We start from the raw sequence: 26,614 nt of genomic DNA on the forward strand, positions 1-26,614 counted from the left end.
TCAGAGATAAGTGAAGGAATAAAGATAAACAAAGGAAAATGAGATGAAGAAGAAGGTAGAAAACCAGGAGAAATCAATGCCATAGAAACTATGAGAGGGGAAAGTTTCAGGGAGCTCCAATAGTGTTGAATACTAAAGAGGCAGGTAAGACCAAAACTGCGAGGTGCCCATAGCTTGGTGTCCATAGCTTGGTGTCCATTGGAAGCCATCAGTCACCTTGGTAAGAGCAGCTTCAGGAGAATGTAGAAGGTAGAAGCTAGTGTGCAATAGCTAGAGTAGTGAGAGAGGGTGAAAAAAATGGATCCTGCCTAGATTTACCACTCTGAAGAAATTTGATTTTTCAAGTTTAGATTGTCAGACTGAGAAACACAAAAATGAGAAGAGAATCATGGGGTAACTTTAAAAAAAAAAAGAAGAGAAAAATTTAGAAGATTTGTCTCTGGAGCACATTTATATGCGAAGACAGTAGAGTGACGGAAGTTCAGGAAAAATACTGACGGAAACATATCACCAAGAAACTTGGGTGGGGAGTGAGGTGGCAAGAAGAAATGGAAAAATTATCCATTAAACAGTGTTCCCTCTGAAAATGAAGGGAAAGAGGAAAGGGAGCCGGGTGTGAGTCGGTGATATGGATCACCCATGATGGTCTCTGTTTTCTTTGTCAAGTAGAAGACAAGTGGAGATGGGAATTTATTGCTTAAATAAGAAAATACATTATTCTGTGGTGAATGTGCTTCTACCTGTAGAAGAGAAGCTGGAATACAAAACAACACAAGTCTAGGTTTTTTCTCTATATACAGTCTGTTCCGCAAACTTCTATCATATGTTCATCGTTAAGAAAGAGCCACACTGTGTCTCTTGAAAATTCTTCCATTAATTTTAAGATCAAATTGCCTATCCAGAACTAAAATATTTATCCTATGTATATTACAACATGTATTTTCACTTAAGTACTAAAGTAAATTCCTATTTTAAAAAGGGGGGGGAGCAGCCCAGGCGGCTCAGGGGTTTAGCGCCGCCTACAGCCTGGGGCCTGATCCTGGAGACCAGGGATCGAATCCCATGTCAAGCTCCCTGCATGGAGCCTGCTTCTCCCTCTGCCTGTGTCTTTGCTGCTCTCTCTCTCTCATTAATAAATAAATAAAATCTTAAAAAAAAAGTTTGAAATTTAAAGGTGCTTGTGCCAAGTATGGAAAGTCTATTTTTGAGGTGAAGACGACAAACGATTGTAAAATTAGGACCGAGTCAAGTGTTTGATCTTGGCCAGGCAGACAGCAGTGGGTGTGCGGGTGGTCCCTTCCGCTGGCTAGTCACCCATGGAGCCCAGAGCAGCAGTTCTGAGGAGCACAGGGGTGTCACCCTGAGGTCTCGGGCTATCCCAGATGACCCAGACATCCACCCACACACCGGAAGGCCATGGTTGACACCCTGTTGCTGTCGTAATTCTGATGACCAGGGGAGACAGGATGTGTGCTGAAGAAAACCCAGGGACATTTCCACCAAATCCCATGGCTCCTGGTCCTCACCTGGGCACCCATAGCCCTGGGCCCTTCTCCTGCCCCAGGACCAACTGGATGGATCTAACGTATCAGAGATCTAGAGCTCATGGCACAGAACTAGTTGAAACTGAGGGTGGCCACAAGGGTTTGTTGGGAAACTGAGAGAGGCAGAAGAGCTTTCAGTAAGTGTTGGGAGGAATGAGAGAAAGAAATTACTGAGCACCCAGCTGACTGCTGGGCAGCACAGAGAACACCTAGCAGGGCTGGGAGCCAGTGGCATCATGCTGGTGACCACACACAGACACACACACAGCACAAGTGTCGGGTAGTGGGTGGCCAAGGAACAGCTGCTGGGGGAAGTCATGGGACTGATCCGGATGGGGCTTTGCTGGGGGAAAGAGAGAGCTGATACGTTGAGAGACGACAGAGAGATTAAAAAAATTGCATAACTCACTGCAGCTGAAGAACAGGTAGGGTGGGGCTGAAATAACGAAAGAACAAGAAGCATGGAATGATGTGGCCACTGACAGGCAACTCCAGTTGTAGATTTCAGGAGTGCAACAGTTCTGGGCGTTGATGAGTTTCAGGGTGTGGCTTGGGCATTTGTTACTGTAGTGGTATAGAGGGAGGGTCACTGTGAGCACCGTGACTGTGCTCACAGCTGGGTGTCCTCTTCAGCGTCCCTGGGGAACCTTCAGTTACCCGAGATGATGGCAGAGCTGGGGGGCAGGAATGGCATTCACAGAGGTCCGACCAACCAAGACAGATGTAGCACAGATTTGGGGAAGAGGGAGGAGAAGGCAACAGAGATGGTGGTTGGGTCTTCTACATACTTTTTTGTAAAGACAATTCATACATTATTATTATCTTTAGCAATTCTGTTGGACTCATCCATACTCAAATATGAGTAAAAAACTGTTACACAACAAAAGGAAAAATACTTGGGAGATGATCTATCTTTGCACTGGTCTGACAACCGAACGTTGACGACAATAGTTACATTTTCAGTGCAAAGTAGTTTTTAGAGTAACTAACTGTGTTTATAAAGGTTTGGGACGGTAGAAATGGCAGTGTCTGTTTTCCATGTTGGTGATCGGATGTCACCCTCACCGCGCTGGGTGCACACACTGAGTGCCAGATAAAGTAACATGGAAATGTGCTATAAATAGTAACATGACATACACATCAACCTCCAGGTTAAAGAGCTAGCAGTCCCTCAGGGACTCTGCAGCATGTGTGGGAAAAGAGGCACAAAATGTGCAGCTGAACACAGAGGGTGGCCCCTGTAAAGCTTCGGTAGGATTCCTTTGGAGAGATTAAAACACAAAGTGGCCTCATGCTTCAGACTTGGCCAGCTGCCAAAGGGTTTGGGAGTGGTGTAGGAAGGCAGAGAATCCGTGTGGGTGACTGGAGAGACAATAATGGCTGGGTGGAACACAGACAGCTGGCCAAGAGGCAAGTGGAGATCAGCCCAGAGATGTCATGAAGCAAAGCTCTGTGGTCGTCTGACAAGTGGGGAACTCAAAGGGAGAAGAAGCACGCCCAGAAAATCATGGCCCTTGCATCTGCTTCAATAGTACTAACCTGCCTGGTCGCCCCAGCGATGGTGGCTCTAAAGCGTGGGTTGAGCCCAGTGGCGTGTAGGGTGTGGTCTGGGTCACACTGGTCTTTGGGTGGTGAATGCAGTGATAACACAGACACCACAAAGTAACATGAAAACTCGCCTGCTGACCTCGAGTGAACCAATCCTCTGCCTTCCGCTCACTTCCCTGCTGCTGCCTGGCCTTATCCTAAGTCCCACACAAGGGGCCCTTGGGTCAGTGATCTCACCGCAACGTTACTGTTGGCAGGACAGATGAAAGCATGGCTGAGAACAGAGGGGGGGACTCAGCCCTGGGGATCCACAGCCATCCCAGGAGACACGAAGCTCAGAGGAAAAGCTGTTTCCTCTGCTGCCCACAGAAAACCCTAAATGGGTTGCTTGCTCCTCCCACCCGGTTACAGCTCCGCATCACCGCCAGAGGACAGGGGTTTGGAGCCTCGAAGTCTGCTGACCCTGAGTATGGGGATCACTTGGCTCAAGTGAACTGCACTCTGAAAACAGAGTGATGAAATTTCGAAGACATCTGGGAACATCATTAGCAGCTATAAGAAAAAAAAATCTAAAAAAATAAAAAAGAAAAGAAAAAGAAAAAGAAAAAGAAAAAAAAATCTCCATTGTAAGGCTCCCTAGAAAGACACAAGTCCCTTTGCAGACAATGGATTGAACGAGACTAGTGTCCAGAGAAGAAATCACCTGTGATGCAGGAGACCACACTTACCTTATGAAAGTCAAACACTTTTTCTGCGAAAAGACCATTGACAATGCTGAGCTCGTAATACCTATGGGATGTGTTTATATCAGAGAGGACTCTTTTCAGTTGAGATTGAAGTCCTGGCTGTTATTAAAAAGATTCATAAAACTGTATTACAGGACTGCAAATATAACTGCACTCTTACTTACACAAGAAATAAAACATGTATATTATACCAGAAAAGAATTGAAAAATTATGATGCTTGTAAAAGCAGCAATGCTACCTATATTTACAATTTCTGGCCCTTTCTCATAATAGTATCTGTAATCAACATTAATTAAAAATTTTACCAAAATAATTAACCTTAGAACAAAATTGTTAACAGCAGATAATGAATTTACCTTGTATGTATACTAAATAGTTCATTTTACCAATATAAATTGGCTGTGAATATCAAAGGATAAATGCAAAATCTGCCAAAATCTGACCAACACACACACAAATATTGGTAAATTTATAATTAACAAGTAAATTATCAAAATTCGTACTTAAGATGCCACACTGTGGAAATCTGAGTGAGACATAGTCCTTGGCTTTGACAGGACACTAAGCATAATTAACTACATCGGTGAGATGGTAATTTCTCTAAATTTAATCTCACATTCTTTTTTGGCATGTTGTCTTTACCTGAGTGTTAGAAGAGCTTCCCCATCCTGACGCTGTGTTGAAGTGAAGCATCTGCAAACGGGGAGCAAGGAAAGCAGTTAGGTCCTGCTCGACAGTAGGGGACCCCACAAAATAAAGTTAAGGAAGAGACTTCATAGTCAATGATTGTGTTTGTGTGTGTATTTGGAAGCACACAGGGCACACGTGACAGGTGCAGCCCCCCTATTGACTTGGTTAGGACACAGATTATTCACTGGGGAAAGTGCCACAAGCTGGCAGAGGTAATAAATCGATGGCTACAAAATGGATTGTGCTTGATAGTTATTTTGGTTTGCTCATTCTGGTGGAGCAATTTAACAGTTACTCACTGATTAAACCTAGACAAGGATCAAAAAGAATCAAATAAGAAATTTTATTTAGCTACGTGGTGGGCAAGATTAAGGCTAAATACGTAGGCATCAAGACATAAAAGGGAGACGTAGTTACTGAATATCTAGGAAGTCCTAAATGTGAAGCTAAATTGGGACTTGAGAGATGTAATTTAAGATCCTGCGACTATTTGAGGAAAAAATAAAGAAGATCCTGCGATTATCTGAAATTGGGTAGTTTTAGGTTTTTCCTTTTCCAACGTGGCTTTCCTAATCCTATTATTTTAATAATTGCTATTCTGCTCAAGCTTTAATTTTCTATTGCACTTTACCTGAATTTCCCCAGGCCCTTACATCCACAGGTTCTGAAATGCAAAACAGCTTCTCTCTTAGGAAGTGATAAGAATATACTATGTATATGGTGGTCATTTATGCAACTGTCTGGAGCAAACTGAGTGTGCGCTGCCTCCCAGATACACCGAGACAGCTAAGATTTTCTGTAGAAGGGTGTAGGTTTAAGGGGTCATATGTGCCATATTTGAAGCTAGTGGGAGGTAGAAGTAGGGAAGTAGGGAGAAGGGGTGAAAGACCACTTTGACACTGGGTAAAGAAATCATGTATGGGAATTTAATTAAGTCAATGCTGCTATCAGTGCCTCTGTGGGAGCAATCAACTTCAAGACTTCAAACCCCTAACTGACAGCACCATCTTATTGGCTAGGAAGAAATGGAACAGCTCAGTAAGACATATGAGATCGTATGAAGACTAGGAGTGTCACTATTAGTCTTAATAGGTCACAGAGAATTGGAACCTACCTCAGTTTCTACATCCTCTTACTCTAGAATAATAATTAATATTGAGGTAGAGTAAGAGATAAGGCAAAGGCAACAAGGCAAATCTTATCAGATTAGTAGTCAATTTAAAATTCACTGATGGGGTCTTTGCAGGCATTGAGACACCATCCTTGGCATCCAGATATCATCCCGCCCGCCTCCAAGCTCTATGCCATTGTGGAGCATGAAAAATATCAGGCCCCTTTCTCATTTTGCCTTGGCATTAGATAGACTGGTATTTGGGAAAATTCAGAAGTACCAGAAACATAAAACATCATGGTATAGTGTCAGGACTCAAAAATGCTGTCTTTTCAGAACTAATTCTTTTGAAACCAAGTTTATAGTTGGTTTAACTCTTGTGAAACCAATATTATAAAAAAGTATATGAATGCCCAGAAGTCATTCTTGTGAAGTTTTTGAAAAAAGCTTCAACAAGTATAAATATTTACTATCGTTCTTTGATCATTTCTAATTTTACTCTATTTTGATAAAATCTAGTTGTCTCTTCTGATATTCCTAATTGGCTTTTAGTAAACTGGACCGGTACAATATTGAGGTGATATATATATATTTTTATATTTTCAAAAATTCTAAGCTATTAGACATTTAACAATAAAACTACCATGACCAGGGCACCCGGATGGCTCAGTGGTTGAGCATCTGCTTTGGCTCAGGTCATGATCCTGGAGTCCTGGGATCGAGTCCCGCATCAGGTTTCCTGCAGGGAGACTGCTTCTCCCTCTGCCTATGTCTCTGCCTCTCTCTGTGTCTCTCATGAAAAAATTAATAAAAATCTTTAAAAAAAATAAAAATAAAAACGATTATATTAGTGTAAGCAGAGGTGTTTCTGTTTGCTGCCAACCCTGTTTTACCAGAAGTTTCACCAAATCATTTTCCATAAGCTATAAAACAAAATCCATGAGGTCACTAATTTAGAAGGGGGAAAAAAGGTTTCTTAGTCTTTATTTTACTTGGTTTTTGTTTTATTATACGAGGGCATTAAGTTGATTTAAGATGTGGAGTTGGGAGAGGTAGTTTGAATAAGAATTTTGAACTTCGAACAGTTACTTGTGGATATCTGTTTCCGGCCAAGAAGATGTGGATATGCATTTCTTGAAATACACAGTACATCTTTCAGCTAGGAGACCCTGCAAAAACATGAGAGGTGACGCTACACTGGGTATGGGAAGCCATACCCCTTACCAAGTACCACTTTTGCCTGGGGCCTTTGTATCACGTAGTGGTCCTGCCCTAGCTCTAGCACCTTATCATTTTGATAAAGACCTAGCTATATTTTTGCCAACTTATTTCTTGAAACGATAATAGAGCCTGTCTTTGGTGTTTCAAAGCTGTGACATATACTCCTAGTGTTTCAGTCTTAAAAAATAAATAAGACTTAGTTTTTACTCCAAAAATAAAATAAAATAAAACAAAAACCATTATATCAAAATAATGAAGTAGAGTAATATTAGAGCTAAATGAAAAAATATTGTCCTGAACACAGGACCTCATAAATAAATAAATATATTTTTCTTCTCTTTCACTTAAATGGCAAGTAGCTGGTATGTCACTTTAACTCCACTGAACCTCATGTGTGCCAGTTCTAGATTTCAATACTATTATCCTACTATTATCCAATAAAGGAACCAGGGCTTCACTGAGAGTAGGTAACCTGGCCTGTCTTGAGCCAAGAAAATTCAGGATAGGCCCAGAACACCATGTTGTCAGTTAGCAAAGATTTAATCATCTGTAAGGATTTCTTTAAAATGACAAATTTAAAGAGATTTCTACTGGCCCAACTGTGACCATCTGAGCATCAAAAGCAAAAATGACCACTGATCCATGGTAACACTTAAGAGAGACAGATGAATGGATGCCATAAATTATAAATAAATTGATTGAGGCTGGATTTCTCTTTTATATATATACCAGTCAAGTGCCAGGTATTACAAGGGATAGGATTGGGGGGCTGTAGGGGAAGGCTAACAATTTCCAAGAAGGAATACTGCAGACAACTAAATATTTGTACAAATGAATTATATGAGTGTTTCGGTCTCTACAGTTGCCATTTTCTCCCCTCTTACATGTTTCTTATAGGAAGTCATAATAGCAAGGGTTGTAAGAAGTAACTCAGGAAAGGTACAGAATCCACCAGTGACAGTAAAAAGAGCAGATCCTGGTAGGAAAGGCTCTTTGAATTCACTGTGACCCACCTCCCATGAGCTATTGACCCGAGTTCACATGGCAGCTGGGGGGCAAGGAGACCTCAAGAAATGAATCAGGCAATAGCCTGAGAATGTTCCTAAACTGAAATCATACAACAATAAATAACTGCCTTCTGTTGTGTTAAAGGCGTGGGGTGTGGAGCCGATCCATCTTTGTCTAACATATGGAACAGGAACAACCTGGAGACTATCTTAGGTGGATGCCACCAAAGCAACCCCCACAGTTTACAGGTAAGGATCCTGAGGCCCACACGGGTGAACTAATTTTCCCAAATCAGAATTTGGATCTAACTTTCTAACTCGCAGGCCAATGATCTGTTTCCATGACATCAAGTTGCCTTACTAGGTTCTAAAACATTATGTATTTATACTAATGAATGAATACATTTTTATGAGTTGCTAAGTTTTTTCTTTCCCAAAGGCTTTAGATTTGTTGATCAAAATCCCAACTTTAAAATAACTGAGGCTTTTCAATAATGTACTTAGGGCTGCATCTCAGTTTGGCGGCTTTAAGGCAAATAGTTCTCAGTTGTGGGTTGATTCTACTTCGTGGGGGACATCTGGCAATACCTGGAGACACTGTTGATTGTCACGACAAAAGAGAGGTACACTAGTGGGTATCTAACGAGAAAAGGCCAAGGATGCTGCTAAGCCTTCTCCGGGGCACAGAAAAGCCACTCACAACAAAGAGTTATCTGCCTTAAAATGTCTGTAGGGCCAAGGTTTAGAGACTCTGACTTAGGATATCACCTTGAATTTGAAACATAGCTCTGCCACTTACTAGCTAAGATGGTATGGGAACACACAAAATCCGGGTAATAGTACCTACGTCAGTGTTATTGTGAGCAGCAAATAAGGTACCCATGGAACCTATCCCACAGCCTAACACTGATGAAGTCCTCAGCAGTTAGTTGTTATCAGCTCATTAAAGGTGTTCAACATACTGCAACTGGGAATCACTCCAGCTCTTGGAAAAAAGGCATTCTGAGACTCTGCGGTTATTTCCCTAGCAACAAATATTCAGTGAGCTATCCAGAGGGAGAAACAAATCACCCTAGCTTAAAGTATCTGCACGAACAATCTTCAACAAGTGCTTAGTTGTGAAAGGTTGCAACGCAGACAATCTTCCCCTAGCTCTCTTTTATGAACTAGAATATGGGGGGAACCAGCGGGCAGGAAGGGATGATAAAGACCAGCCTAGGCCTGGCATCTCACCTGCTACTGAGCTACTGCAATTCCATGACTGTTTCACTTCCCTGCACAGCATGGTTCAGGGTAGTGTGCATGGGTTAGTTAAAAAGTACTTTCTAAAGGTGTTGATGACAATGTGATAACCGTGCAGGCAGGCTGCTATTATCTGGAATGTACTATTATGTCTTTGGTACCCAGGTCACTCATATTTAAAGTGGGACTTCATTGGTATCTTCTTGTTCTTCTTTCTTATCTACTTGACTACTAATTTGTTTATTAGGCAGTGGTTTCCCAAGCTTTAGTGTGCACCTGGGGAGTTTATTAAACCACAGATTGCTGAACTCCATCCCCATGGTTCCTGATTCAGTGGGTCTCAGGTGGGGCCCAAGCATCTGCATTTCTAACGAATTCTCCAGGTGATGCTGATGCTGCTGGTCTAGGAAATGCATTTCGAGAACCACTATACTAAAGAAAAGAATCAAAGCGACAGTTCTGAGTATGTTCCTGCTGTCTCTCATATCAAAAACAAGTGCTACGAGCAGTGAGACTTCTTCACACCCGGAGAGGGACTCTTTGAGATGTCTTCATTTACATGGGACCATTGCAGTAGAATATGCTCTTGTAGGAAACAATTTGCCCTAAATGATTAATTGCAGAAATCATGGGTGATGGCATAATGGAGACTGACCTTATCAATCTGGGAAACACAATCACCCCGTGCGCCCAAACGGACCAGGGCCAGGGCAGTGAAGATGCTCAGGGAAGAAAAGAACACATTTTCACTTCCTTGATTGTTATCCATCTCTCTGAACAGATTGAAGCAAAACTCTGCATTTGCTGCAGCAAGAGAGGCCATTGTGGAACGAAGTGCCGCCTAGAGAACAAAGACAAATGGAATGAGTTCCAAGGACATTTTGGGTGATATGATGGTTTTTTAAAATCATTTCTTTTTATATTTGAAGCTTCATTTCTTCAGTCTTGGATGTAACCGTCAAATAAGTTAGAACAAAAAGAAAAATTTCCCTTGGTCCAGTATCCTTGTTACCAACACTAAAACTATCTCTTCTGTCAACAGCATCATGAGACACTCATTTTGTTTTACACCAAAACTCTTTCGTGCAGTGTTTCTATGTTTCTGCCTATGTTCTCCCACTCATATCCAGGACATATTTCCAGTTCTCCTTGATGTGGCATTTCAATCATCAGAGGCATCTGAGAGTTCTGTTTTCAACTCCTAAGCAGACATATTCCTGGGTTCTACCATTAATCACATCACCCCAGCTTTCTAAGCTGAAATAGAGCAAAAGTGCTCTTTGCACTAAAACAAAGATTAGAACATTAGACAGTCTATTAACAGGACTATAGTCCTTGCTTTCTAAATCTGTAATTTTAAAAAATGTTAACATTTGGAGATTTAACACATAATTTCCTTCCTTCTCTCCAGAATAGCTGCCATACATGTGCTTAGAGTAATCATATACCTTAACTCTTTTTAAGACTGTCCTAACTTCAAATATTATGGATCTTTGATCCTGTATTTGTTATTTTCACACCATTTTCTAACTTTTTTTGGAATGTAGAATGTAATTAACCATATTACATATCACAAACATGCACAGGACTTTCCAACACAGAGGTCTCTCTTACTGGAGAACCTGAGGTATAACAGCAAATTTACAATCCAGGATGAAAATGAGACTGTCTTCATATTCTTGATAATGTTTCTGAAATATATAGGGCTGCCACCAGCATGAAATTCTTCAACAATCCGCCTTAGCATTTCTTTGCAGACTTTTTCCACAATACTCAAGTGATCCCAACACCAAAGATGGGGTTGTCTCAGACTGAATGAATTCATATGGATCCTCTAAATTATTTTCCTTGAATGTTTTGTGATATTATGCCTAATGGAGTGGCAGGTTCTAAGAGTCATGGACCCTTATGGAACCCAGTCCTAACCCCAACCTTGTTGGTAACAGTTGTGTGACCTGAGTCAAGTCTTTAACTTCTCTAAGCTTCTAAATTGCATCTTATTAGGTGAGATGATTAACCTACAGGACAGAAAACTGTGTGTCCTTCCACCCTTACAGGTGTAAAAAGACCACACCATAACATCAAAGCATTTGGGAGTGGGAGGTGGGAGCAGGTACGGAAAAGGAAGAAAGTCAAGAGGAGGGAGATATTCATGGCTTGAAAGAATAATATTCTAAAATCGCCATTGTGTTGATTTTGTTGAAGTCACAAAAACTTAATGCCTTTCAAAGTTACAAATGACATTAAAATAAGTTTTGAATTTTTATTTTATCAAATGGAAACTTGAGCTTAAAAACAAATGAGAAACAACCCTAGTATATAATGCCTGACTCATTGTGGACAGTCAATGAATTGAATGAAACTGCTCTATATTCTTTATTAACTCGTAATAAATTCGTTTTTCCTAAAAGACCACAAATTGGACATTTCCAGAGTGTTCCTGAGGAATTGTATTCTTCCCTTTGGAATTCCAAGCCCTGAGAACATCACTGAGGCACAAGGCCATAAATGATGCTGTTTTGCAAGGTCAATTTCATCTACTTTCATACAGGTCCCACTCTTCAGTTATGTCCCCAGAAATACAGGGTGAAAAAATCATTCACACTCCAAACCCTCTTCAGTCCAAGAAAGAACATCTATGGTTTATTAATAATTATCCAGGAAATTTAATGATTTCATATCAAGTCCATGAAAACTAGAGGGATGAGTAGTGGCCGCTGTTATTGGAGAACAGGAGAAGCCCCTTCTAGTAAAGGAGAGAAGGAACCAGAAAAAGGAGAGGACACAGGATGAAAGATGGAAGGCAGCTTTATCCAGCGAGTGGTATGTCAGGGACAAGGCCTCCAAACTTTCCAGGGGTTCAAAATCACATTCTACATTGGAAAAATAAGTACTGCTTCTAAGAAAATGTTTTTAAATGAAACAATTGAAATTAGTGAATATGGAAGTAAATATATTTAAATTGAAACATTATTGACTTTTATATTAAATTTTGTACTCATTAGAAGTTTCTTAATTTTGGAGAGAAATTGTATGCTACATTCTCTGTCTTCAAACAGTTTCTAAGACTTCATATTGTTTGCTGAAAAGCATAGTAAATGAAATTAATCACTCTTAGGAAAGTAACTTTAAAAGCAAAATTGTAATAATCATTTCCAAATATTTACAATGAAAATTATGCCTCATGGAAGATTGTGAGTTTATTTCATATATTCTATATAATTTATTTGATATATTTGATATACTATATTCAATGTAATTTGAATCTTTAAGACCTGCAAGATTTAAAAATGACGCTCTCTGGGGATCTACCTGTGTGGCCCAGTGTAGTCTGGAAGTTACTTGGTTAGTATCATATCCCAAAGTACAAAATTTCAATGTACTTTTCTTTGGCCAAGTCCCAATTCTTGGTGCTTTACAAAAGTATCTCTTACTGAGGCGCCTGGGTGGCACAATGGGTTAAACGTCCTACTCTTGGTTTTGGCTCAAGTTGTGGTCGCAGGGTTGTGGAATCGAGCCCTGTACTGGGCTCTATACTCAGCACAGAGTCTGCTTGGGAGAGAGAGAGTATACTCTCTCTCCCTCTCCCTCTGTCCCACCCATTCCACAGCCTCTCTCTCTCTCCCTCTATCCTCTCACTCTAAAATAAATAAGTAAATCTTGAAAAAAAAATTTAATAAAAAGTATGTCCTACTATTTTACCCTCTGGGCAAAGGGGGAGCCCTTTCATGTTTTTAAAAATCATTCCTTCAATCATTTTCTATGTAATAACCACAAATGTTCAAGTTCTAATTTTTTAATCATCCTGGTAACTTTTCACAAAGCTATCATTGTACTGAAGAAAAGAGAAACTACACAGGAATTTGCTCATTGAAATAACTGAGTACACATTTTTATGAGTTAGATAAATTTTATGGCAGAGAAACCATACTAGACAAACAAAAAAAAATGATCTGAAACTTTCCTAGACCGTATAAATTCTTAAGCAATGACTTTTAAAATGATAAACGGTACTATATCATAAGTCTTTAATATTCCTGTACAGGCATGTTTATGCACTTTGAAAAAAAATACCAAATAGTATGTTCCACTTCACATAATTGTTTTTATCTTTCTCTATGCTGGTGTACTCCAGTTCCCAGAATGAAAGCAAGATTCTTTCTTTCTCTTTTGATATAAAATCTAAATCCCACTGGCAAATAGATAAACAATATTTTAAAGGTGCCAAATTGAACTCCAATAAAAAAATATACAAAATTTTTAAAAAAATTTTAAAAAAGATGTTACTTTTTTTATGTTCCTAAGGTTCCATCAGGTGACAGATTAATAAATATTAGCATTAATACCAAAACTGATTTTCCTTTCTCCTCTAATTACTTTTTATTGCAACTTTAAAAAAAATAATAAACAAGTACCAACAGAAATAAATTAAGTTCAAACAAGCCATGCACAAGTATCCAATAATTTGCGTCCCAGTTAAATAACTAAACAAAATGAAAAAGGAAAATAAATTATATTAAGCCACAGAAGGCATCAGTATGATACCACCAAGCATGCCATTGTCCAGACATTGCAATGAAGGAAGGTTCTTTTCAAATCAGGAAAGAACTTGGCTTCAGATTAATTTTTTCATCCCACTAAAAACATACTATATTCTTACATTCTTTACACAAATATCTTAGTTTAAAATACAGATATGTAATTTATGATTTGCAAGTTAACACAAATTAACAAAGATTCATGAAGGTTTTTAAATCCCAAATGTCCGACTTGAGGATCTAATACCCCACAGGAACCCAAAGCTTATTTGTTTACTTCTGGTCTATTTAAATTTAAGAAATGTTTTACCCCTTCCTTCCTAGAGTCAACATTTTTTTATGTCAAAACAAAAGAATACATACGTTCTCACTAAATCTTTTTTTAAAGACTAACAAAAGGCAAGAAAAATAATTTTGAAATAAAGCATGGGAAAAGCTAGAGACAAAACAAAATTTAAAAAACATGAAATCATAATGGTATTTTATGGACCTAAGCATACTATACCTGATTGATAAATTATGTGCCTTAAATGATCAAAATATTACCTAATCCAAGGTTATCATCTGTACAAGGAAAAATAATCCTATTTCATGGTACATTATTGAAGAAAAATAAACCTGTATTTACTAAATTAAATAAACATTGGGGGAAAAAACGAGTAACTAATATCGAGCATGCTTAATTTTTATTCTTATCATAGAAGTCAAATGTAATGCTATCAATAGTTACTTCTCTACAGAAGTATTTTCAAATCTTTCCATTTCTCTTAAAACCTGGTTTCAAATTTTGATAAATCCCTAAGTAGACGAACACATTGCTATGTGATTTTTAAAGCTGAATTTTAATCTCAAAACTTAGGTTTTCCTATGCTTTATTTAAAAATCACAATCTGTTCTTAAATAAGAACACTGGAAATATAGAATCTAGATTTGTACACAATTCCCCAAGTGCTGTTTTACCTATTCTAGAATGGAATATGATGTGTTCTACTTGTCTCCGATCCCCTGCATAGGGGTGCCTGCCCTTCTCCCCATGACACCACATAAAGTCAGCCATAGACAAGCCATAAGATAGAGAAGCTGAGGGCAGAACTAGGCAATGATTTTGATATTGTTTGATGAGTTCAGACCCTCAGGTACAGAGAAACAGCCATTGTTCTCTCTCTCTCTCTCTCTCTCTCTCTCTCTCTCTCTCTCTCTCTCTCTCCCTCATTACTCTCATTCAAAGTGTCTGGCCAGACTTTAAGTTGTGGGCTTTAGAAATATTTACCTTACTCTCTTCATAGAGGAAGTTAGCAGCTGGTTGGGTGAGTCTGAAAGAGTTCCTTGCATTACTCTGAAATATAAAGCCTCTGACTCAGACACTCCCTACTTCCTTTTGTGATGACCATGGAAGTTTTAAATAATGGCATTAAAATGTAATTATGTTAAGGCCCTTTATAAAGTAAATTAAGAGAAATGTGTAGCACATGAGCTACAGATCCAATTCAAAGTAGTCAAAATAGATGTTCTAATAAGTATAATTTAGCATGAAATTTTAACTTGATATTAGCATCACATAGTATTTTTATGTAGTATATGTAAATATTCATATATTGTGCTACACCTGGTACTTTTCTTTTTTAAAAAAGATTTAATTATTTATTCATGAGAGACACAGAGAGAGAGCCAGAGACATGGGCAGAGGGAGAAGCAGGCTCCCTGCAGGGAGCCTGATGCACAGAATCAATACCAGGACCCTGGGGTCATGACCTAAGCCAAAGGCAGATGCTCAACCACTGAGCCCCCCAGGTGCCTCGGTATTTTTCTATATGAAAGGCATGCTTTTCAAATTCAATCACTGGTTTTTGTTATTGCTGTTTGCTGAATTCTACTTTCTCCTTGGATTTTGGTATCTAACAAAGCCTCAGCTTCAAGGATTCATACTCCAAGGTGTGTAATACTGTCACAGGAGGTCATCAGTGCCCCCCTCCCAGAAGGAGAGGGGGCAAAGAGCTGGGGGACACAGTGGAGGAAGCAAGCACTGCACTGGCTAAGAGATGGGATTTCTGTGTTTGAGGACAGCAGGTGAGCTCACTCTTTTTGCACTGGTTGGGTTTTACTTTACAGTGTTTCTGACTTTACCTTATACATTAATTCCTACAAGCATCTGCCCACCTTGCCTTCATTTTAATTGCATGTTTTAATGCTAGAAGGGAATATCCTGATCATTTAAATCCCAAATGTCCAACTTGAAGATCTAATACCCCAAGGGACCCCAAAGCTTATTTGTTTATTTCTGGTCTATTTTAATTTAAGAAATTTTTTACCCCTTCCTTCCTATCCACTCTAAGGTCGATATCCTATCAGAGGGCTAGATGTGTTTGAACAATACAATCAAGGAGAGACCTACCTCCAGCAGATGAATAAGCTAGTGCAGAACACTGAACACTAACAAAAACAAAATTCAAAAAATATATATAATTATTACCTCAAGAGAAAACAAAGATGACACAGTGAAATGTATATGCTACTACACTTTTTGGCTCAGCCGTGGGTAATATTCTCTTAATTGTAATGATTTAAATATTAAGTATTGAGCTAAACAAGGCTATTGATAGATCTCTGCAAAGATGCTAGGAGGAAACTGTCGGTAGGGGTCAGGTGGGAAATAGGTTATCCAAGAGGCACATCTTCCTTCCATGAAAGGAAGTTTACAGATAGTCCTTAAAAGTAAAATGTAAAAAAAAAAAAAAAAAAAAAAAAAAAAGCATTAGCATGATATTTAGATGTCTGGAGGAAGATACAAGCCAGAATTAATTAAAAGCACTTGAGATTGGAGATATGTCTACACCCATGAAATCACCCCGCAGTCAATCATATTTCAATCAAGTGGTTTTAAACAACAAAAGCATTGAGAGTTGTTTTTCCTGTTATGTGAGAAGCAGGGAGGGGGGCAGGGTGAAGAGGGCACTGCTGGTCTATTTGATCAGCTTTGTGGTCTCATTTTGACTCCTCGTTTCTTAGATCACGTATAAGCTTGCATTAGATGAAGGATAAAATACTAGACCTAGGGTTAAGTTCCAGCTTGGCAACCCTATCAGCATGTGACCTTGAACTGATAATTTACTTACTCTGAGCCTCCAATTTCTTATCCATAAAATCAGAATTCAGATCAATTCTATTTTTATTTAAAAACATATGAACAGGGACACCTGGGTGGCTTGGTCAGTTGGGCATCTGCCCTTGGCTAGAGTCATGATCCCAGGGTCCTGGGATTGAGCCCCATGTCCAGCTCCCTGTTCAGTGAGGAGCCTACTTCTCCCACTCATACTCATGCTCTCTCTCTCTCTCTCTCTCTCTCATTATAGGGTTGCCAAGCTGGAACAGAGATGTATCTCTGTCTCTCTCTCTCAAATAAATTAGTAAAATCTTAAAAAAAAAGTCCCACATGAATGTATGTGTACACATATAGATGCTATATACTATACCATATATACTATGAAAACATACCACCATAGTGCTTAGTGTAGGATAGGCCCTCAATAATTTTAATTCCCCTCCGTGCTTACTTTGCCCTTGCTATAGTGTATTACATGTGATTACATACAACATAAAAAGTAGGATCGCCTCAACTGTTTTTTATATATCATTTTACCTTCTGGAATCTGGGGTTTTTTGGGCTACTATCCCTCTAGTGTGATAGCACCATCCTTCTGAAAATAACACAGTGATAAATAATACAAGGAGATTTTCATCACAGGACGAATGGGGACCACTTTCAGGAATAATGGGCAGTTGGGAGTGCAAGCTCAGTGTTAAAATCTGGGGAGGGGACATCTGTTGGCATGGAGGTTGCTACATGAACAGAAGAACCAGGGTGCTCGGTTGGTTCCAGTTTGCCTGAGACTTACCTGGTTTTAGTGCTTAAAGTCCTATATCCTGAGACCCCCTTAGTCCTGGTGGGATGCCCACTGGGACACATTTCCCCCCTCTCAGCCACAGTTCCCAGACCATTGCTTATCTAGCACACCCCCAAAGTGTGCTCCAAACCAGGTCATGGTCATTTAATTCAAACTATCTTGAGACACACAAAATGTATTGCTGACACCCAAAATATGTCCTCATCTGCTCACTGATGCCTGAAATCACCATGACAAGACACATGGGGTCTCCAAGCCACAGTCAGAAGTAAAGCACAAAGCAGCCCGGGTGGCTCAGTGGTTTAGCGCAGCCTTCTGCCTGGTCGTGATCCTGGAGACCCGGGATTGAGTCCCCATGTTGGGCTCCCTGTGTGGAGCCTGCTTCTCCCTCTGCCTGTGTCTCTGCCTCTCTCTGTCTGTGTCTCTCATGAATAAATAAAACTCTTTGAAAAAAAAGTAAAATACAAAAGAATACACACATTATGATTCCCCTTATGAGACGATCAGGCCAAGCAAAATTGAATTTTTAAGGATGTTTACATAGGTGGGCAGACTATGTTAAGGAATAATGACCTTTATTAGCTCTTACCTCTTAGGAGGAGGGAAGGTTTTGTTCGTAAAAGGATGAGGAGGAGGCTTCCGAGATTCTGGCAATGTTCTATGCATATATTGAATGCACTTTTATGTATCCAAGTTACATTTCATAATTTTAAAAAGTCGATTAAAATATATAAGGGAATAAAATGCCTCAGAAATAGGATCAAGTGCATTGTATATTAACTGATAACTCATCTACTCCTGAGGGCAAATTTTGATGGAGGATGGGTGGGCGGGGGGCCTTGAGCTTAAGATAAACAGAGTGGCAGTGAGGTAAAGAATAGGATGCCAAATGAAACTGGACACCAGACAGGCATGGTGCATGCTGGGAGACCAGGGGTCTCAGTGTTCCCTCCAGCAATCCCCAAACCTAGCAATCCCACCAGAGAAGGCACCTGGAGAAATTTCAGGCTCTGCATGTGATCATTGGCCACATTGGCCTTCTTTCTTGAGATTTAGCAGTGAGCTTAGCTCTCACCTACAGTAGCAAAAACAGGAACAACCTTTTAAACATGCAAATCAGTAACATATTCACGCCAGCATCCTGGTATACATACACAGTGATGAAACTCTGATCTCCTTTCTGGAAGCAATGCATTCTCACTCATAAAGAAAGTGTTTCCACACCGCTCTGGACTGTTCAGTCCTACGTATTTTCCCAATGCACTTAGGAAAGGGACAGAGAAGAGGCAAGTGGAAAGCCTCATTGACCACTATCTAATTAAAAGAAACAGCATTTCTCTTTTAAAAAAAATATTTATTTATTTATTCATGAGAGACACAGAGAGAGAAAGGCAGAGGGAGGAGCAGGCTGCCGGCAGGGAGCCCGATGCTGGACTCGATCCCAGACCCCGGGATCATGCCCTGAGCCAAAGGTAGATGCTCAACCACTGAGCCACCCAGGCGTCCCAGAAACAAGCATTTCTAACCAGAACTTTTTCCCTAAAAACTTGAGAATTAGGTTTTAAAGACTGTCCATAGGTGTAGTCTACACCCTTCCTGCTCCAGCACCTGCTTATTGATGTGTAGATTTTGCCTGTGGGATGGTTTGCCTGTGACTCAGAGTAAGCACTGTCCCTAAAGAAGTTAATAAGCGTTTAGCCTTTGCACCAGGTTTCAAAATAGTATCTGACTAAAGCGGTCATTATGGGGTTCACTCAGTTTGTACACGAATCAGATTTGAAGGGGTAATCTGCCCAACTCTCTTCTTTATAATGCCACTGATTTTAATGTAAACATACAAAAAATTTCAGGATCTAGAGTATTTACCAGCCTATCTCAAAATATACCTTCTATTTGTGAGAAGGATCATCAGTAAACCAAAGTTAGACAGCAGGGACTCCATGAGTTTTGGTTTTTTTTTTGTTGTTGTTGTTGTTTTTTCTTTTTTCCATGAGTTTTGTATAAAATCTTATTGCAACTTCTCATTGATTTCTTGTAGTCTAATTCCTTTCAACATTATCCCGTGAAGATGTGCTTAGCATAAGAGCCTAAAATAGAGCTTAATACAATATTTTCATCACTTCTCCAACTCAGATGTTCATCTGGACTTCAAACTATTTTAAGTGGTTTCTTTTTGTACCGTCCTCCATCTTTCTCTCACTTACTCTTTATACCAGTTTCTTTTTTTTTTTTTTTCTGGCCTGGAATTTTCCAGAAATGTATCTGTTGGGTTTGTAATCTCATGTGGCTTCTCCAGATGCTTACCTGAACTGAGCAGCCCCAGAGAGAAGCTGAAACTTGGGGTGTTAGTTCATTCTTGTTACCCAGCCAGACTCTTCTCCACCCTCTGATCTGGCAATGGAAAGCCACATCTGCAACATCTTGATCCTCCCTGCTATAATACAGGCTACATTTCATTGAAATGGGTTTGCCCCTTGATGAGTGGCCATGTGTAGGCAAAGGTAGGTTAGGATCAATTGGTTGCTGACAACTTTGCCATTAGAACATACCATACAGGGGCACACATTCCAGTCCCAGCACTAGAATCACATGGCTGAGCTCTGTGCTGTACCCACATGCATCTGCTGTGCAGGGAAGGAACCGCAAACCTAGTTCTGTGGGCTGAATGTTTTCCAGAGGATAGCCAATGCTTACCCAAAAGACTGGGTCTTCTACTCTAAAAAGCTATTGGAATCTGAAGAGGCCATAATCTTAACAGTGGCTTATCAATTTTATATTTTTGTTTCTTTCCATGTAAGAAAAGGATCCAGCTAGCTTACCCAAAATCAAATAGTCATTGTTCACTTCCATGATGGTTTATGAGTAATGTAATAGTAGAGAAAAATAAAGTCATAAATAATCCTTGACACTTATTTTGATTTAGCAGTTTCAATAAATTTTCTGATGGAAATGATTGTTGTTAATACAGAAAACAGGATTACAAGTGGATTTCCTATTCTCTGCATTCGGAGTGCATGGAGCATGTTTAATTCCATATCCTTTCTATCATCCGCCTATTGTAGGCATAAAGTACTTTCTAGTGGTAAAATAGCCAGTAGGTAAAAGGTAAGGGATCTATGTGACACATAAACTGGATAATCCTCCTGGAATTATCAAGAGTCAACCATAATTAAAGTCTCACCAATGTTTTCTTCTCCACTTTAACTCAGACAACCCTCCTACTACTGTGTTTGCAATAGTCTATTTAGAACTAACTAATCCCAAAGTGACACATGTCTGAGAAGGAAGCTGAGCCACAGGAACTGGCATGTTATATCAATTCTCTCTTGCCATACAATGATAACCCAAATTTCCATAGGTCTTAACAGTTCATGAGTACAGATGAAGTCACGTGAATCATAAATTTGACTAAATTTGACTGTCTCTTGTCTTCACTTATTTACCCAGGATTGAAGCCTGCTATGATGTTTGAGGGTTCCCAAAGAAAAAAGTCTGCTTGTTGGCTAAAGCCACCATGAGCCTTCCATATTTCTCTTCTGTTCTGGTACCTTGATCAACATCCTCAATCTCCCGGATCCTTGAGGATCCCTCATCTTTGCTGCTGCTCAATGAAGGAACACCGGTGTCCCCACCAGGAATACTATTTCCTGGTGTCCTCACAATTGTCAAAGGGGAGATCAACACCTTCATTTGGTCCAATGAAGAAATGGGAATAAGGTCTCTTCTTCACTCATATTATACTTTATGACAAAGCACCTAGCAGAAATGCGTCTCCCAAGATTTGTCATCTCAACAGTTTTTTGGCGGATGCTTATCCTTGGGACCAGGTGAAAAACAGAGATTTTTCTGTTTTGTTTTGTTTTGTTCATACATGGTACCCATAAATACCCACACACAAACATCCTTTTGATAGACTCCTTGCTTCAATTAAATTATAATTATAAGTAAGCACTTTGGGGAATTACCAAACCATTATATGGCCCAAATATGTCTACATTTTCTTCACTGTTACTACTGAATTTTCTATCTTTAACATTTCATATGAAGGCTTTATCTGGAGCATACTCTCCTATTACTACCCTCAAGTGAACTGCTAAGCATATCTTCTCTTCGAAGGCATAAATTAAAGTGAATAAAATGCCCACCTTTCCAATCAGAAGGCTGTGGAATAAAACAAAGTAATCTATCTAGACCCAAAATCATTCCTCTTTCTTCCTTCATGTATATGACAGTGTCTGGTATTATACTCAGCCTTAAAAAAATGCTATTGAATTAATGAAATGACCTAGGGTAAAATGTTATGACAGAAAAGCAAATAAGTGAGAGCTCTGAGGAAGAAATAATTAATTGAAAGTAGGAGTCTTTGTAGGCCTCACAAGTGAGCAAGCATCTGATCTGGATCTTGAGGAATGAAGAGGAGAAGCATTCCAGGGAGGGAGAACAGCCCGAGTAAAAGCCCATGGAAATGAGTGTACATGATGTGTTCTAGAAATAGCTGGCAAATACCTAGTGAAGTGGTGTGGAGGAGTGGAGGTATGGCAGGCTTTGCTGCCTGGATGGATGATGATGTCATCAACAGAGACAAGGAATTCAGAGGATACGGGACAGAAGAAGAAGAGAGAACAGGTTCTGTTTTTGATGTATTGAATTTGAGATGCCTATAGGACATCCAGCTGGAAAAAGTAGTTGGAAATTCAAGTCTGTATATGAGAGAAGTGTTTGGTGATATACATGCTAATTTGGGAGTCTTTGACACCTAAATGGTAATTAAAACCAAGAAAGAAATTACCAGACAAAGGGTCCAGAGAAAGAAGAAAAAAAGCTCATTGAGAAGGCCCCCTGAGAAATTTCTACCTTTATGAGAAAGGCAAAGCAAGGATCCAGGCCCCTACAGGAACTTTTAAAAACCTGGCATTATGCTATGGCTAGAATTAAATATTTGAAGAAGAATCAAGTAGCATGGTTACATGACTTTTCTGCAGTAGCAGCATGAAGCCCAATAGCAACACAGAGAAAAAAATGGTTGGGTTTTGAATTATAAACGCAGACGAGGTGGATTTGAATTTAGTGTTAATGAGAGTGTGGTTGAAATGCTGGATCATGAAGTCCAGGTTCAACAGAGCATAATACAGCATGAGCCTCTTCACAATCTCCCAGAGCATAGAGATGATTTCAGAACCATGGACATCGGCACATGGGGCTCCAGCCCCAAATTCCTGTACCTGCCGCAAGCACAGTGAACCTTGGCAGGCTACCTAGAAGGTGGACCGTAAGATTTTGCACATCATTATGCTGGAAGGCAAGATGTTATAAGCATGTTTAATGGGAATTTGAGCCACACAAAGATCAGTAAATGTGACTGGGGTAAAGAGCTCAAAACTCTGAAGTGGATCCACTCTAGCAGGTAACAAGGTCCACATGTGCTCAAAGAAGCGGCCTTCTGAGGAGGACAAGAGGCTAGATATTAGACAGTATACCAAATGGATGTCAAGCCAGGGACATTGTGGGAGAAAGATCACGAATAGGAACTAAGACCCCGATGCCAAAGTCCTCTAGAGCTCTAAGAGTCTGGCAGATGGGAAATAGCCAGGCTTGGAGAGAAAGGGTGGATTTAAGTGTTTAGAGTTTTAAAGGAGAAAGGGCAATAGGAGAAGATGATAGAAAAATTCTCTGAAGATGTTGGTGGGGAGCCAGAGAAAAGCTCTTATCTTCTCCTCCTGGCCTCAGACAAGGAGTTCATAGGAAATAAACAGCTTCCACTTGAGAAGGGTTTGAAGCAGGTACTAGGAGTAAATTCAGGATTATATGAAGTATGGGTTGAGGAAGCTGTGACCTCTGGTTAAAGCTCTGTAGTTGGGCTAAGAATACACAGTTTCTGCAGTGACAGAAAACTAATGGAAAGGGTGTTGGTCTATAGTGGTTCTCTACATGTTCTCTATGAGGAGTAGCCTAGGGATTAATGCCGATTTTTCCAAAGAACAGAACAAAAACTCTTGATCATGTGCCTTCTGATAGACAGATACTAAAGTAGGAACCGTAAAGGCACATACAAGGAATGAAAAAAAAAAATCCCTGTCCTCATGGAATTTTCAGTACACTTAGAGTTAAAAGACATTAAAATGCATAAAAAGAATGAGAAATGCAGAGTGTATGGAGTTTAAGGAGGCTGAGGTCCTTGCAGGCTGAAGCCGTCGTGATGGCAGCAGGGATGGGGAAGAGGGAGCTGGGCTCTTTTAGAATAAAGAGAAATGGGAAGGGTCCTCCAGGAGAGGATGTTCACATCAGAAAGACCTGAAAGCATTAAAAATGCTACTTTATTAAGGATTCGTTTCAAAAATCACCCCATGTTGCGGCCGAATGAGAAAGGTGTAGAGATGAAACAAGGGGCAGAGATGAAACCAGACTGGCCACTGCTGCTTACTGTTGAATCCGGCTGGTGGATACGGGGTTTGTTGTAGACTCTTTCCCCCTTTTCTGCATATGCTTCAAAAACTCCACAAACGGTAAAACATAATTTAAAAGTTTTGATTGGAATGACAGTCTATGAAGAGAGCAATAGTATACAATTAAATCAAGTTACAAGAGAGAGAGAGAGAGAGAATAAACAGTGCTGAAAACCAGAAATCCACATTTCGTGTCCTGACCTCCTGAAGGTGAAGGAGACCAGTTTGGGTGCCTCACAATGTTCATGTGCGGTCACGTTTGAGAGCTCAGCCTGCAGGAGACCCCTGAGGACTGCATTTATGGATTTTCACTGTTCCCTCTACCGCATCACACCCATCATCATCTTCTTCTTTGTCACCAAGTGCTCCTTAGTGAGCTCCCAGAGCAAGCAGGCAACACTCCACAAGGTATACCAATAGTCTAGACAAGAGCAGCCTCCCGGGGTGCCTGGGTAGCTCAGTGGTTGAGCGTCTGCCTTTGGCTCAGGTCATGATCCCGGGGTCCTGGGATCGAGTCCTGCATCCGGCTCCCTACAGGGAGCCTGCTTCTCCCTCTGCCTGTGTCTCTGTGTCTCTCATGATTAAATGAATGAAATCTTGAAAAAAAGATCTGCCTTTCATTTCAGGTTTATTTTTTTTAAGATTTCATTTATTTATTCATGAGAGACACAGAGAGGCAGAGACAGAGGCAGAAGGAGAAGCAGGCTCCCTGCGGGGAGGCTGATGCACACTTGATCCCAGGACCCAGGAATCATGACCTGAGCCACCCAACTGCCCCTCGTTTCAGGTTTATAGTCTTCAATCCAGTGCTTGCTGACTTCTCACTGGTGGGCTAGCAAGGATTCAGTTCTATTGAATAAATATGAAAGGACAGATCAGCCCGTGGAAAGGCAGAGCAAGAGGAGAAGCAAGAGGAGGAGAAAGGGGAGGAAGATCTGCAGACCTCCCAAATGCGTGTTCCCCTCACTAAATGGTCTCCTATTTACTGACGTATGAATTTTTTTTAACCTTTTCTCCATCAAGTTTCTCTTTTCACAACTGAGATGGGGAAAACCCCTGGTTACAATACCATGACGACTCTTCCTTTGAAAAGCAATGAATTCATACTGCATCCCTTCTTGCCTCTTCCTCAGGAACACTACTTTTGGAGGTTATTATTAAAGCCCATCAATAAGAATAGCAATAAAACATCATGTAAGGGAAATTTCCTACACATCCTAAAATAGATTAGGATTTAAAAAAATAGATTAGGATATTCTCTGTAAGCTGAAGTCATTTGCATTTTGTTTTGCCAGGTGTTTTTGTTTGTTCTGAATTGCCGACATTGAAATTTTAATTCAAACTGTGTTTACCGTATCTAATCCTCTGATCTAAATTATCTATTTGACTAAAACCTTGCAGCAGCAAGTTCCATGGCTTAATTTCATGGTTAATTCATCCTAAATGCTTTGAATGTTAGGTCTATTTTTATTTCTTAGTGTATTCTCTGTTGTTACACGATGGGCAGGGCACAAAACAATTCCATTATTCCACATGTCCTATTTACATGTCAGTATTTACCCTATCTTTCCTTCTGTCTCTACCTCTTCCACTTTCTTCATCCCTCTTTTATTTAGAAATGAATAATCTTAGCTCTCGCCCAGCCATAAATACAGTGATGGAGTATTCTCCTTAGACATTTAAATGAATGCAGTCATTGGAACTTTCTACAATCTCTTCTCATCAGAATTTCAAATATCGGAGGCCTTATCAGTTTTCACTCATTTGTGCCAAGTCATTTCATCACGTCGTCATGGCCACAAACAACAGAATAATGAATGGTAGTTTTCCAGAGAACTGAGTCCTCACTATTGCTTATTAGTAACCTTTCCTATTTGAGCTCTTTTAGTTCTCTGATATTTATGAACAGACTGTGACAGGGAGGTTACCCAAATAAAATACAGTTCTAGTTTCTTTTTCCTTTTAATTTTGTTTTATAGAGATTGTGTACATGAGCCCTCAAGGGGGGTATAGGAGGAGGGACACAGAGAGAGAGAAAGAGAGAGAATCTCAAGCAGGCTCCACACCCAGTGCAGAGCCCATCTCAGGGCTTAATCCCACAACCCTGAGATCAGGACCTGAGCCAAAATCAAGAGTCAAGTGCTTAACTAAGCCATCCAGGCACCCCCAGTTCTAGTTTCTTAAAAAGCAAATTAGAGTCCACTTTTCCATCAGAGAATGTCAACTGCCAAATAAATGCAATAAATGGTCCTTTTGGATTTCCTGAATTATTTTTTCACCCCAATTTGAGTATCATCATATTTCATGGAAAATATTCATTTATACATTATAATTAATATAATCCCAGTTAATTAAGCTTTGATCAATTTACTCATGAATGTGCCCACAATAGCTGGCAGCCCATCAGTTCTTATAAGGGCCTGTGAGAAACAGAGAATCCCATATGATCTCATAGGAAACTAACATAAACCAATTCAACACGGAGTTGTTTCCTCACTATTTTGGGAGTAATACTTTCCCAACCCATGCAAACCCTTAAAGAGGGGTGCCTTTTTGAGTGGAGACGTCAAGCATATAGAGATTCTGGTCTTTAAATAAAAAAACTATGTATGGGTATATGA

General features: G+C 39.9%; 1 protein-coding gene across 2 annotated transcripts in view; it reads right to left on the reverse strand.

Moving 5' to 3' along the window:
• LOC129514423 (serpin B7-like) overlaps nucleotides 1–26,614 on the reverse strand; it is a 51,246-nt gene that overhangs the window by 11,922 nt on the left and 12,710 nt on the right. The window contains exons 1-4 of one of the 2 annotated variants that reach the window (XM_055332974.1): nucleotides 14,919–14,950; nucleotides 9,766–9,951; nucleotides 4,482–4,532; nucleotides 3,821–3,937 (exon numbers count right to left, since the gene is read on the reverse strand). In XM_055332974.1, the coding sequence (XP_055188949.1) occupies nucleotides 3,821–3,937; nucleotides 4,482–4,532; nucleotides 9,766–9,933 (336 nt within the window). In that variant the 5' untranslated portion in view covers nucleotides 9,934–9,951; nucleotides 14,919–14,950. Of the gene's footprint in view, nucleotides 1–3,820; nucleotides 3,938–4,481; nucleotides 4,533–9,765; nucleotides 9,952–14,918; nucleotides 14,951–26,614 lie in introns of those variants that run through there. The other variant, XM_055332973.1, reaches the window with a different exon arrangement.

The sequence above is a fragment of the Nyctereutes procyonoides genome, unplaced genomic scaffold (assembly GCF_905146905.1).
Source record: "Nyctereutes procyonoides isolate TBG_1078 unplaced genomic scaffold, NYPRO_anot_genome, whole genome shotgun sequence".
Classification (NCBI taxonomy): domain Eukaryota; kingdom Metazoa; phylum Chordata; class Mammalia; order Carnivora; family Canidae; genus Nyctereutes; species Nyctereutes procyonoides.